At 23.8% G+C, this 15396-nt stretch overlaps 1 protein-coding gene across 1 annotated transcript in view; it reads right to left on the bottom strand.

The window, feature by feature from the left end:
* The window catches only part of LOC111630623 (protein phosphatase methylesterase 1-like), a 66742-nt gene extending 53400 nt beyond the window's left edge, over window positions 1-13342 (bottom strand). Inside the window, exons 1-5 of the mRNA XM_023374754.1 lie at window positions 13118-13342; window positions 7285-7378; window positions 6222-6314; window positions 1340-1397; window positions 382-433 (exon numbers count right to left, since the gene is read on the bottom strand). Of these exons, the coding sequence (XP_023230522.1) occupies window positions 382-433; window positions 1340-1397; window positions 6222-6314; window positions 7285-7378; window positions 13118-13194 (374 nt within the window). The 5' untranslated portion in view covers window positions 13195-13342. The remainder of the gene's footprint in view (window positions 1-381; window positions 434-1339; window positions 1398-6221; window positions 6315-7284; window positions 7379-13117) is intronic.
* Between the last annotated feature and the right edge of the window lie 2054 nt (window positions 13343-15396).

The following is a 15396-nucleotide window of genomic DNA, read 5'->3' on the forward strand; positions in this document are numbered from 1 at the left end:
TATATACGTATTTTGGAAATGTTGAGTCGGATTAGTCTAGAATCGATTAATTTTATGGAAGAAAATCTTTCAAACAGCCATAGTCCGTAAACTTGATACGTGTCGGGTTGTGATTGGAAGGATTCGTAAGAAATTGGATTCCTAAAGAATGGAACGTATCTCTATCTTATAGGGGGTCGACTGTATTCCAAACAAATATTTCTATTCAATTAAATTTTTTTAATTGAAAATATATTACTCTCAGAAACCAAAATGAGTTAAATTTCTGGTTACAGTCATTTTTGACAGTACTCTAATTTATCCCACTATGTATTATTAAACATTCTTTAGATTTTTAAATAGCAACAACACAATAAAATTTCAAATAAAAAGAAGAAATACCGTGATAATGTTTCAGCAGAAAGATCACTATCATTTGTTGTTTTTGTTTCACCTAAAAATAAAATGAATAATAAATTGTAAATGAAAACAGAATATAAATCCTAGAATTTTTCTGATAATTATTAAATATTTTATTCTTACTTCGACTAAGAATTAAAACTCAAACTTAAAAAAAAATTTCATTTTATTTAAAGTTAGTATTTGCAAAAATTTTTGTAGTTATCTGCAGTATCAATTCTTACATTAAAGATAAAAAATATTTTTATATATCAGATAAATGTAGATAAATTAAATTCTTGAATTTCTTTTTAATATTTTGCACAATTGAAAGTTAATGCAACAATTAAATTCCACTTTCAACTTGCCATATGGAATCTAATCTTAATCATAATATACTATCAATGAATCATAAATCGTCTTTATATGATTTCCAATTATTCTTGAAATATCGAAAGTATTTGAACATTGAATAATTTTATATCATACAGAAAATTTGAATTCAGTATTTCACATTATGACAAATCATGAAAAATTTATTTTACTATAATCAAATAAAGTGTCACATTTTACTGATTGACTAAATAATAAAATGAATCAAAAATCATTCACAATTCTTGTAGATCAATTACATTAATAAGATAAATAGTGATATTTATTTGCTTTATGAAATTTGTAGTTCATAAATTTCTCCTCTCTTAAAGTATAAGAGCAGAGAAATAGTCTACACTCAAAATATAAATAAATGAAAATTTATAATATACTTAATTTTTATTATTTTCATTTAAAAATTAGTTTATTTCTTTAATATTTATGAAAAATTTTATATCAAATCTAACATAATATACTGTATATAAAGACAAATAATTGTTGTGTGTGTTGAAGTATTATAGTATTATTTTATGTAAAAACAAATCTATTTTATTTTTAAAACACAAAAATGAAAAAACATTGAAATTACCATGTCCTCGTAGATCAATAGCTGCAATTTGACATTCCACCAGATGAGAAATGTTTGACTGAAAGATATTACTATTAGGATTAATCCTAATTAAGTGATAACTACTAAGTGATATGAATTTCTTTTGATATTATTATTCATATAATTTATTTATTTATTAATAACTACACATTTCAAAGTTGAGTTATAGTTTAATAATTAACTATACATTTTACTCATTCAAATGTTTTTTAAATATTGAATTAATTTCAGGGATAATTCTAAAATATTAAAATTTTCAACAATAATTTATATAACTATCAAATTAATCAAATGGTGATTTGAATTTTTTTGGTCATTACATTTAATAATTGAAGATTCAAATTTATTTATTGCCATTTCAAAAGCTCAGTTATCCAACTTGTAATGCTTAGTATTAAGCTAAAAACTGAAATAGGAAATATAAGATAATTATAATAATAATACAGTTTTTATATATGAAAAATATTTCAGTTTTTTGCATTCTTACATATTCATTATTCATCTACAGTTTGTACTTAAAAAATGTACTTATATATAGATATCCCTTGTACAACATGGTTTCACTCTAACAAGGTTCAAAAATTGGGGACCTCCCTGTGCAACACAGTTTCTGGTTTCACTCTAACATGGGTTGATAATTTAGGAAATTCTCCATACAAAATTTCATAACTTTTAAGTGCAACTCCTTTTATTCTATATTTTTTTTATCTCAAATTTGCCCATGGATTTTAAAATATTAAAATCTTCAATTTGTTTTGTGCCTTTTGTTGTGTTTATTAAAACTGATAGTGCAACTTTTTTCTTCTTTGTTGTTACTTTCAGATTTTAGCCTTTAAGACTGTCACTGTGTTTTGTTTTTATAAATTCATCTTTGTATTTAGTAAATTTTATTTAAATATTTTTAGGTAAGTGTTAACCTTTTTTAACTGTAAGTAATACAGTGGTAATACATAAAAATACAGTGGTATCTCAGTACTGAAACTATTCCCAACTCAAACAATTCAGTATTCAACACAAATTTTTTGGGGGGGAAAATCACAAAGTTGGGAAAATTACACAAAATTTCCTAGGAACAAATTTTAAAAGTGTCCTCTTTCCTTCTAGTCCCCACTTTTAAAGTTCGTCCCTAAGAAATTTTATGTAATTTTTCCAAGTTTATACTTATTATCCTGACAATTTAAAAAAAAAATCACTTGTCCTCGACTGAACAAGTGCAACCCACTAGAATAAATTTTCTATTACAGTAGAGCATCAATTATCCTAAACAATTCGGGACTGGGGTTAGGATAACCGATTATGTACAAAAAAATATATTAACCTATCCCATGTTGAAATTCGTTCAAATTCTGGTGCATCAATTCTGATGTACCCTTTCATGGTTGTGCCAGTGCTGCCAGCTAAAACACACACACCAACAAAAATAATATTGGAGTAGCCCAAGACAGCCAAATATTGCAGCATCACAGCACTAGCGAAAATTTAAATTTGCCGACTGGAATGCTTTCGGTTAACCGATGTTTCGGATGATTGATATTTGGATAATCGATACTCTACTGTAATAACATTTTTATTTTGTCATACATAAAAAATTTTTTATGGTAAAAAGAAAAAAATAGAAGACATTGCTGATATTTCTGATCAAGATCAACAAAAATGCTCTGATGATGATGTAAAAAGAAAACTCCCTCATTTAACTAAAATTAATATTAACACATAATACAGTACTTTTAATTGTGATTGTTAGTTAATTATTAATTGGAAATAAATTATTAAGTGCTTTAATAAACATATTTCTCTTAGTAACAAAAAGAATAGTATATTTTTGTTAACTTTTAGAACCTAACCCCATGTTTTGTATTAGTCCTTTGTTTCATATAGCACAGATTCACATAACACTGCACTTTTTCAGAACATAAGTACCATGTTATATGAGATATACCTGTAAATAAATAAACAGCTATATACTTAAAAAGATATAAGTTACTACAGTAGAGCATTGATTATCCGAAACAATTGGAAACTGGAATTGTTCGGAAAATCGATTTTTCAGATAACCGATTATGTACAAAAATATATTAACCGATCCCATTTTGAAATTCGTTCAAATCCTGGCATGTCCTTAAGTATCCTCTCATGGTTGTGCCAGTGCTTCCAGCTAAAACATGCACAACAACAAAAATAATATTAGAGTAGCCCAAGACATAGCCAAATATTGCAGCGCCACAGCACTAATGAAAATTTAAATTTGCTGACTGGAATGCTTTCAGTTAACTGACATTTTGGTTGATTGGTATTTAGATAATCGATGCTCTACTGTATTTTAAAAATGAATTTCGTAGTCATTTATTTGGTATTAATAAATAAAATGTAATTATAAATAAATTTTAAAGTATGGTCATAAATATGGAAAAATACTTTTGCATTATCTATGAATTGCATATTAACTACCACACTTTTAAAAAGTTAATATCAAACTTACACACTCAGTAACTGTATTCTTACATTAAATAATGATAAACATTTTCAAAAATATAAATTAAAATTTGTTGTGATTAATGAAATGTATTTTTATGTTACTAACTTTAAAATATTAATAAGTTGCATTTTCTACAACTCTCATCATTCATGCTGGTATGTCATAACTATATAAGTGAACTAATACTAACATTGATTTCTGCATTTTATTTAATCAGAGATTTATAATTGACATAATTTGCAACTACCTAAATAAATAAATTAAAAAGTTTTAATACTTGACACAATAAATATTACATAGTAATAAAAAGAAAGCACATGAATATATCTAACAAGCTTGAGAATTGTCATTTAAGTAGTTTTGTTTTAGTATCCTTTTTATTTATTAATTATTGATAAAATTAGTGTGTTAATCTATCATTTCATATGATTTCTATTCAAGATATTATCTTCTTTAAATATTTATATGTGGATTGTCCTTATTGTAAAGAGCATTTTCTTAAAAGACTGTTTTAAATTATTAATTATTGATTGCAATGGCATAGTTTCATATCTGATTCAAAGTTTTAACTAAATACAGTAGAGCCTCGAAAACTCAGCCTAATGTGGACCGAAGGGTGGCCGAGTTTGTGAAAATGCCGGGTTATCGGGAATTGCGTTAAAAAAATAAGTACGAGTGTGGAGTCCTCAGAAAATACTGTACTATACTTGTATGTATTGTGTGCTTGAGAATACAACAAAGAATAAACTGCTCAAATATCCTTAAACAAAGGAAAAGTACGTCTTTTATGAAGGCATAGAGCCTTTACTACATGAAAATAAAAATTAATGAATACACTGTACAGTAATTTACCTGATAAGACAGACCTTAGAAAAATACTTATGGGGCATAAAGCTGTCTTTATCATGAAAATTAATTACTAAGGATATTTTGCCCTGCCAGGGTGTGGCCGAGTTATCCGGAGTGCCGGGTTATCGAGTGCCGAGTTTTCGAGGCTCTACTGTATTGTGAGTAACTTCTGCTTATGTTTTTCTAATTCAGTATTTAATATGACTTCTGCTTATGTTTTATATTGTAGCATATCTGCCAACCAGCAGCGTTTTGAATTCTCTATCAGTGCACAGGCCACTTTTCCCTTTCTTCAGTGTTTTTAAAGAATTTATCACATAAACACTTTATTTAACAAGTCTAATACCACTATATTTGCTGAAGACACTGTATGTATTTTATTATGAATGACTAAAGTGAACCAGAAAGACATTCTCAGATTTGTTCAATTGGGAAAAAACCAAGATTGATATTTTTATATATGTATGTTGGTATACGTATAAAAATTTTAGCTTCAGTTTGATACTTTTAAATGGTAGATATGATAAATTACATCTTCAAGTCTGGCAACATTAGTACCATCATGTTGGTTGTTAAATCGATCATAGCAGACTCATCAGCAGATGATGTTACTTTTACAATTAGACCAAATTATTGAGCAGCACTACAATTTTTCCACCCAAAATGAAGAAACAGCTGATTCATCACTTAAGAGTATACAGGCCATATGGTATGAACTTTCTCAAGAAAATAAACTACATGATTTTTTGAAATTTGTGAAATTTTACAAAGATTTGTAAATTTGTAAAATAGTAAAGCTGATGATGGTTTTGCCACACAGCATTTCAAAGCCTCCCCTGCATTGCTGTGTATCAAAAGGAAAAGATATTCAGTATAATAAGAAAAAGTACAACAGGGATAGGAAATAAATCACAACCAGAAAACTCATTGCCTTAATAATTGTAGTGAAAGTCAGTAAACCAACTGATATCAACTGTCACGAGTACACTGAAAAAAAAAGAAATTATAATAAAGCAAAACATTGCACAAAGGCATAAACAGGAAACACTCAACATGTAACATCAAGATGGAACACCCAATAAATCTATGTGTCCTGTAAAATACTTGACCTTTTTTAAATTATGATGTTAAAGAGTATAAAGCTATTGGCATACTCTTGACAGTATTTATGACAATAGCTTTACATGATATCATATGCAGAGATAAAATTAAATTTTGTTTATTAAAGGTATTTTATATAAACAATATGCAATTATCAGTATTAATAAAAATTTTTCACTTTTTATGCTGTCAGTGTTTTTATTCAAAAAACAGTGTTTTTCTACCAACATCCCAGCTATTCTAAAGGTTGGCAAGTATGATTGTAGTAAACTGGTACATTAATTATAAAATAATACTAATTTCTTCATCCATTCATTTTTAAGTTCTTTAGCATAATTATAAACTTTTGATTTGACAATAAATATATTTAAACCTGTACTTATAATAATAAATAAAACAATGTTACATTATTTCAAATGAATCTGTAAAACTTACAGTAAACAATGACCAAGTTAATCCACTATAACCACCTCCATGCAACAGTAATAAAAGTGGACCAGATTCTCCATTACAATATACCCTGAAAATCTAGTCAAAGTTAAGAATATTTATATATTTTAAATATAAAAACTTAATTTTAGTTATAACAACAGTATCTAATTATTTAATAATAATATATTTAAAAAATTAAAGTAATGAATCTAAAAATTATCATTTAAATCATTACATATAATTTTCAAATGCAATGTAAATATCAATATTATATATCAGATTTATACAGGTAATAGAATTGATAAAGATTTGACTTTTTAACAAGAATGAAATATTCCAATTAGCACTGTTAGCTTTATGAATGCTATTATTTAACACTCAACAAAACTTCTCCAACTTATTTTCAAATTAAATAGATTCTTTATTGGAGTACATACAATCTTTAACTATACCACAATAAACTCAAACACTTTCAGGCTAAGCAAATGTTCATTCCCTGGCATTTCTAAATAGAATTTTTTTGTAAACCTTTATTCTTAAAATATGATTTCCAAAACTTAGAATGTTTGTTTCTTAAATTTGCAATCATCCAGTTCTAAGTGAACATATATCAATAAGAAAATTACAGCTTAAATCACGTTTGAAGATCAATTCTCACATTGGAGAGATGGTTTCTAATTATATAGTCATCTGGACAACAAACTAAAAGGTGTAATCTGAACATATATCAGAAAGAGATTTTTTAATTTACTGATAAAATTAAAAAGTTTATTTTAAGTAACTTTTAATTAATGAAAACAATATATATCTGTAATCACCACTTAATAAATGACAATTTATCAAAATATACAAAAATGTATTTTACTGTTAAATGAATTTTTAGTCATATTAATAAAAAATGTATACGTATTGCAATATAAAAATTTAAATATTTCATGTATTTATAAAGTATATATTAACTTTCATTACATTTAATATTTAAAATAAACTGTATAAATTAATTATATAAATAACTAAATATAAACATTAAAATCATATATATTTTTAAATTTGCTTTTAAGGATACATTACTTTCAGTAACTTTAACTTCTTTCATAGAAGTGAAATATTTTTTCCATGAAAGAGGAGAATAATCTCTCTTCATACCTCTTCTTCCTGCTCTATATGAAACAAAAAATATTAAAAAATTAATTAAACAACTAAAGAGAACATTTTTTTCTCTTTAATTCTATAAAAATATATTTTCAAATACTTTCAAAAATTCAAAAACTTTATAAAGGTAAATTTTACAAACTTTTATAACAGTTCTCTGTAAAATTCAAAATTACAGTACAGTATCTGAAATGCAGTTAATCTAAATACCTCATAAAAATTATGTATTTTAAAAAATTTAATCCTAGCTTTAAGGATTGATTGTTTTGTGCACACACAGTTTTACAAGATCTGAATCATGAACATTATACTGTTATGAAAAAATATTTACCCATTGGTAAACAAATAAAATAATAATAATAAATTTTATATGAAACATTAATGTAAATATTATATTAAACTTGTGGAATAAAATTCTAAATCATTTACAAGTGTAATAATACACAAATTTAAAATACAAATTAAATGTTAAAATGCTCATTTGACTATATATTATTTTTTTGTCTTCCAAATATAAGATTGTTATAGCCAATAAAGGATAGTTACATCTTTATATTGTACCATCTGATATATTGCTCATTTGGTTTGTCTCCCTACATGTGTGATATAATATTTATATACTACTGTAATATAAATATTTAAAACATCATAATTTGTGTGATTAATGAAACACAAATTTTTAATTTAACAATTCAACAATTAAAATTTTCTCATTATAATACACTATAATAAATGAAAAGAAAAGATTTCTATATTAATCACATCAAATTTACATACAGTATGCTTACAATCATAATTTTCAATGGATATATTTTGTCAGCCTAATAGTGTAACAGTATAATTTGATCACAGGAAATATTTTAGGAACATTCTCCTCCTTCCACTAAATCATTTCAAAAAGAATTAATTATGAAAATAACATTTAAATGTTAAGAGATATCACAACTAGTATACAAGTTTTGTAGTACAGTAGTAAAAAAATATATTTAATCAGAAGTGTATAATTAAAAAAAAAAATGTTTTCACTTTAAGCACTCAACATCTTTAGAAAAATAAAAATTTATGTACATATCCTTAATGATGACTGCTTAAAGAAGCTAAAACTTTTACAAAAATTAAAAACTTAATTCACCAGCAGTTCATAGTAATCAAAAACATACTAAAACATTTTTTTTAATTATTATTTAACAGTATTCATTAATTATAATATTTTAACATAATAAGTTATATCATTTCTAGTATGAAAGAGAAACAATTGATATCCTATCTATTAAAAGTATTTCATTTTCTCTTCTTACCATTTTCAAATGGTCATTTGACTAGTTTCTCCAAGTTTCAGCCACTCTCTCAAATAATTCTCATTTTTTCTGAACAATCTTCTTATCTAGTTCTCCTAATAGAATGACTCTAGTTTCTTCAATCTTTTTTAATCTATTCTTAATGTTATCTGTATATGTTATCATTTTGTTTTTTTTTCTTTTACTAAAAACAATGATGATATATACTCCTCTTATTATTCCTCAGAATAATAAGGGCTGGAATCTTTATTTTTCCCATTCTTTATAATCTAGTAAATATCTTGATTTCTCATATCAATATTTTTGATAATAGTTTTACATTCATTTTTTCAAAAAATTTTATTATAGGCCTAATCAAAACAACAAACTAGTTTTGCTCAGTCTCTACTTTCTTGGATTTTTTGTTCTCTGTAAATTTGTCATTAGACATTCGTATTTTGTTTTTAAATCTTAAAAGCTATTAATATTTTCTAAAGCCAATTTTTTTTCCCCAGTATTTGGTGCTCAGATTAAATTTTAAAAATATTTCTCTATAATTTTCAGTTTTTATAAATGCCTATGTTGACTAAACTTAAGAATGTTTCAGGTGCAATTGCTTTAATAAGTGCAGAAGAATCAAGTTTGAAATTTGTTAAGTAGATAACACATATCTAGTAATATTGAATTTCTTTGATCTTTGACTTACATTTTTTCGATTTGCTTCAAAACTACTGGTTTCTAAATTAAAAAGTATTTTTTTTTTGACAATTGAATTATTAATTTTTTATTAAATTTAGTAAAATTATATGTACAATTTACTATTTTACCAAATACATACCTTAAAAATTAATTTTATATGTTAAAAAATGAAATTAATTATTTATCTTTAAATTAGTAATAATTTAATTTAAACTATTTTACAAACTAACAATGACAAAAATGTTTTGATCAAAGTTTTGCAGAATGGTAGCTACCAGAAATGATTATAAATCATCATTCAAATCATAGCTAGAGAAATTTATTAGATAATTAATTAAGATAGCAAGAAACTCATTAGAATAGAGAATAAATGGGTTTCTATCCATATAAATTTTGCTACTAAATCCCAGTTTGCCATAAAATTATTAAAAGGAATTCATTCCACCAACTTTGTGCTAAGAAAAGTCCTTGACAAGTATGTTTGTGCTCAAGTAAATAGGCTTTTGAAAATAATACAATTTGAAGCTTAATTTAAAAATTTATAAATATTGTATTTATACTTTTCCAAATTGGTTATTTTACTGAGTGACAATACACTTATATTGTTTGCAATACAGATAATTGTTTGATTACTTTCTATTTGTACTGAAGATGACTAACAAAAAAGTTAGTGTTTGCTTGTTCAAGTTTGTTGTGTTTATTTAAACTTTAATAATGAAATTTCAGCTTTTATTATTTATGTAAAATAGCATGTAGATATTAATATGTACACAATAATATAATAATTTGATTTAATTATTATATACTCATCAAATACATAATATAAATATCCATGATAACCAAAATATCATTATTAAATTTAAGTTAAATAAGGTAATATTTAATTCATGTTTGATATCTCTTCTTAAAAATGTCACCAAGCTGTTTAATATAATTAATAGAAATGTATGTAATTAAAACAAAAACAGACAAAACTGAACAAAATTATGTTCTCTCTATTCATATATCTTTGATTTCAAAAGTAAAAAGTTTTTGACACCGAATCTTTGGAAATTTGTAATACTGTATATTCAAAAATTAATGTATGAATTCTATCTAAAGACTTCAAATATCTAATTTTAATTGGAGGTTTTTATTTTCAAGACAATAAAATAACTATCAAAGTATGATTTTAAAAATGTATAAATATATTTGAACACTAAACATGATACAATCCCATTGATAACCATATACTGTATATTTTTCTGTGAATATCGAGCTCATTCTTTACAATGTAAATATATGGTTTATACATTACAGTTTGAACTTGAAGTATTATCAAAACTTGTTTATTAATTTTATATTCAAATTCATGATTCATTCCAGAGTAAAATGTAATTTTTGCAAGTATATATTTTTTTTTTACATTTTATATATTCATTCTCCCTTTTAAACACTGAAATAAAAAAATTTTATGGAATTTTTAATAGTAATGTTTTATCATGACAATAATTGCTAAATATTTAAAAATAATAATAATAATAATTAAAAAGTTTAAAGAAAAATGCATACAAGTACATAAAAAAAATCATACAGTAAACTATCTTTTGACTGATAAAAAGAAAAAATTTAGAAATGATCTACATGTTCAGTATTTGATTTTACTTAAATTAAAATTCATTAAATTGAACACACATGTTACAGAAAACTTTTATTTTACTAAGCATTAATAATTTATCAACTAACTACTTAAACTATGATCATTTTGAACTTATTACTTATGACAAAAATAGAAGAGAAAACAAATCCTTCCAAGCAAATGTAAACAAGTTATAGAGACACATTTATTATTACAAAAACAAGAAAATGCCTTCTAAAATTTAAATATAAATATCTCAAATTTCTCCAATTATGATAATTTTTTTTAAATATATTCTGCTGTAGCAATACCAATTTGTATTTTCATTTATTGCTTATATTATTAATATAATAACTTACTTTTTCATATAACTCATAATAAAATATTTATATGATACAGAAATAATAATATTTCATTAAATAAATCAAGATTATTTTTTAAGGACATTTTGTATATGATAATTTTTAATAAATTTATTAGAATGCTTGAACAATTCTTATACAAATATGTTCAACCACACAATTTTGACATTCTAAAAACTAATCTGTACCACAAATATATCTGACAAATTGATTAAACAAAATAATTTTATCTACTAATAAAACTAAGGAAAAACTTAATGGAAACTTTATACATAAATATTGAATCACACTAATGATGAATGCATAAATTATCAACCATATTATATTGAAGATGAAGACAGATTTATAGAAGACTCGCTTCCTTAATACATTTAATAATGTTTTCAAAATTAAAGAACAATATTTAAAAATTTTCATTTTATAAATGTATAATAATTTTAATTAATATCAGTTACCAATACTTCAAATATAATATAATTAAAACAACAATATTGAAAAATGTATATTCATTATTATTTTAAATTAATTGTTTGAAACATTAAAGACTTAAATAGTTAAAAAAAATATGTAATCAAATACTAAATTATAAAAATAAATATCAAACCATTAATATGTATGAAATAATACTTAAAAATGATAAAAAAATTGCATAAATTAAATAAAACAGACTTTAATGTAACAATTTAAAAAATTAGAAGAATCCATCCAGAAATAAAGTTTTAAGATAGACAATTCCACTCTGTTATAGATATAAATGTAATAAATATTCCAAGGTCAGCTTTATGGAGATTAAACATTGAAAATTTTTCTTGGCTTGTCATTTGAAGATGAAAATATATAAATGAATAATCAGTTTCATTGATTATCCATTTATTTATCATCTCATCTGCACCAAAGAATAAAATTCAAAGGATATATAATTATTTTTTTGTTAATAATACAAGTAAAGCATAATATGTATTCAATAATATAAAATACATATATCAACAATACTTTCTTTCTTCTTTCTTTTAAGTATAAACAAAGTTAATTAAACTAGAGTGCAATTGTTGCCTCTACTATCTGCAACACCTTTGTATCAAAAATACAAAACATTGAAATTATACATAAGCCCTGTATTTTACATTACAAATTCTTGTTGAAAATATAATTTCTATGTAACGTTCTCATCCTTTCATTTGCTACCAGACGACGAAGATACATTGATAATTAGTTTAAACATTTAGAACTTGAAATAGATATAAACTTTGAAGAATATAAAATTCATTTTTTTCATTTAACACGGACGTAATAAACCGTCTTCTCGGATCAACTCTCTTTCTACCACCTGTAACTGGATTACGAGAATAAATCTGGAGTCAGTCATACTGAGATTTAATATTTGCTCTTTAATACTATATATATTTTGAAAAAAAACTGTTGATAATTTAGTATATTTCCTTCATTTATCAGTATGTTTCATCAACAATGTATAGGAAATTATTTCACTTTCTTAATTTATAAATATAAGATCAACTTGAAGTTTAAAGAGCATTAATAAGGCAAAAAATGTGGACAATGTGTAAGTGTATGAAGAAGGATTTAATGTGGAACAAAAACCAAGATTTTTTGATGTAAACAAAGACTCAAAACATGATTAAAATGATAAATCACCTTACAATTTGATAATAATAGACATATATTTATGAACAATTTAGAATAAATTGAATATTTTCAGTGTTAAGTAGTAAAAAATCAAATCAGCAAGACACAATGAGTTGTCGTTTATAAACTGTTATCACATTATATTACCTGGGATTTCCGTTTAACGAAATTGGAGGTATTGGTGGTAATCGTCCTCTAGTAATTTGTTTATGCAGAGAAGACATATCGTAGACTGTCTTCCGTTCAGATATTCAGATATCGTGGTATATTCCGAATAGAGTACACTTCGGGATGACGTAAACTACTCGGGTATGTTCGGAAATGCTCGGAATGATTGAACAAATTAGCGACAGATGGAGCTCTAGTCTCTATTGTTTTCCAAGTTTTCGTAAAGAACAAAAATGAATTTTTTTTCCCCCGTTTTTAATGAAGCAGAATTATTCGTTTATTTAATTAATAATTGTTTTTAAATGCTTTAATTAAATTAATTTAGTATAATTTAAATAAATAAACATTTTTTCTTTTTTTTAAATTAAAGTTAACATGAAATTTCTATCAAACTCTATAAAAAGAATTTTAAATTTAAGAAATTAAATTTTAATAAATCTAAATAAAAAAAAATAATGTTAAATATTAATTATCTGTTTAAGTTGTTTTAAATGTATAGAATATTATTATTTATTAATTTCTTTACATTTTTTAAAATAAATTTATATGTATTATCAGGACGTTGGAGAGAGGAAAACAGGATTTTTCTCTGGCCCATAAGGGTTTCTACCCCTATAAATTAATGTTATTTTACTACCAAAAAATAAAATCATTAAGACTACTTTTTATTAATAAAGAAATATTTTATGTATTTCATTCGTTCAAAATAACAAATGAAAAAAAGGCCTTTGACAGCTTGTAAGGAGCCCGGGGACTTCCCCAGGCCTCTTACAAGCTCTCGACGGCCCTAGTACTAACAATAATGAGTTAATATTTTTAATTTATGTTCAAAAATTTAAAAAAATTAACTTTAAAATCATAACAAAGTTATATTTATTTTAAAAAATAAAAATAAATTATATTTGTAACCGAGAATTATAATTTATAATTTCTTTAATATAGCACAATTAATTTTTTTTTTACCAAACTCAATAAACATATTAATACTTAAATAATTTAAGAATTAAAATTTAGTAAAAATGGAATTTTCAAGTCTGAAAAATCTATTTTCTTTTTATTGCTTTTTTTTACATATCGCAGTACTTAGCGTTTGGAAGCTTCAAAAACGGCTAAACTGATTTTAGCAGAGCTTTTAAGAGATTTTCTAAACTTGGAAAAGCGTTAAAATTTTGTAAAATTCTTAAAGGATTTCTTAAAGAGTTACATAAAATATAAAATAAATATAATTTGTGATCAGAATTATTACTGCAAAGAGATTAATGTCTTCATTGGGATCAATTTAACTTTAGTTGGCTTATGTAAAAGGACTTACAGAAAGAGATTTATAGCAATTTACTAAAATCAATAACAACAAAAAATAAATAAGCTTATTTTCGGAAGATCCTAAAGTCATTAGAAAAATTTCCTACTTTATTTAGAATAAGCATACCATACAAAAATTAAATACTTAATATTTTATATAACTTATCTAATTTTTAATATATTATTATTTTTTATATTCAAAATGTCATTAAAAATCAAATTAAATATTCTAACTAAAAGTACAAGATTTTTAGAAAATTTAAAATTTTGACAAGTTTATAAAATATCTCTACATTAAAATTATAAATTTCTAAGTATTAAATTTATATTTCCTAGTATATCTTGTTACTTATTAATGATTTATTTGAATATATATATGTATGATAATAAAGATAATAAAGAAAGTGTCATTCTTTTAAATATCATGAAGTAAAACATGTAGCCTTAAAGTAAGCAAAAGAAAAAAACTAACAGTCACAAGAGCAAAAGTCCCTCTCCTACAGGCCTTATTATCTTCCTTATTATCATAGAGCAACATCTTTCAGTACTTTCATTTTTAAAAGAATTATTTACTTTTTTTTTATAATTGAATAATGATAAAGATGATAATCATGAAAAGTAGAAAAAACACTAAACTATTTACTGAAAAAGTTTCATAAAATTGATTTAATAGAAAAGATCTAGAAATTTAATCATAATAAAAATCATATAAATAACAAATAATATTTTAAAAAAATATTATATAGTTATTTAACAAATATACTTAAATTATGTTATTAAATTATTAGCTACTGTTTTGTTTATGAATAAATTTTGTGAAAATCAAAGTTTATTGTTTTAATTAGTATAAAAAATTATATAGATTTAAAAAATTGTTAAAAGTAATTCGTTTTTCTATTGAAATAATTATAATTATTTAAAAAAAGTTTTACTTTTATATATTTTAAATTTATATA

The sequence above is a fragment of the Centruroides sculpturatus genome, unplaced genomic scaffold (genome assembly GCF_000671375.1).
Source record: "Centruroides sculpturatus isolate CEXI.00-Female unplaced genomic scaffold, Cexi_2.0 scaffold348, whole genome shotgun sequence".
Taxonomy (NCBI): Eukaryota; Metazoa; Arthropoda; class Arachnida; order Scorpiones; family Buthidae; genus Centruroides; species Centruroides sculpturatus.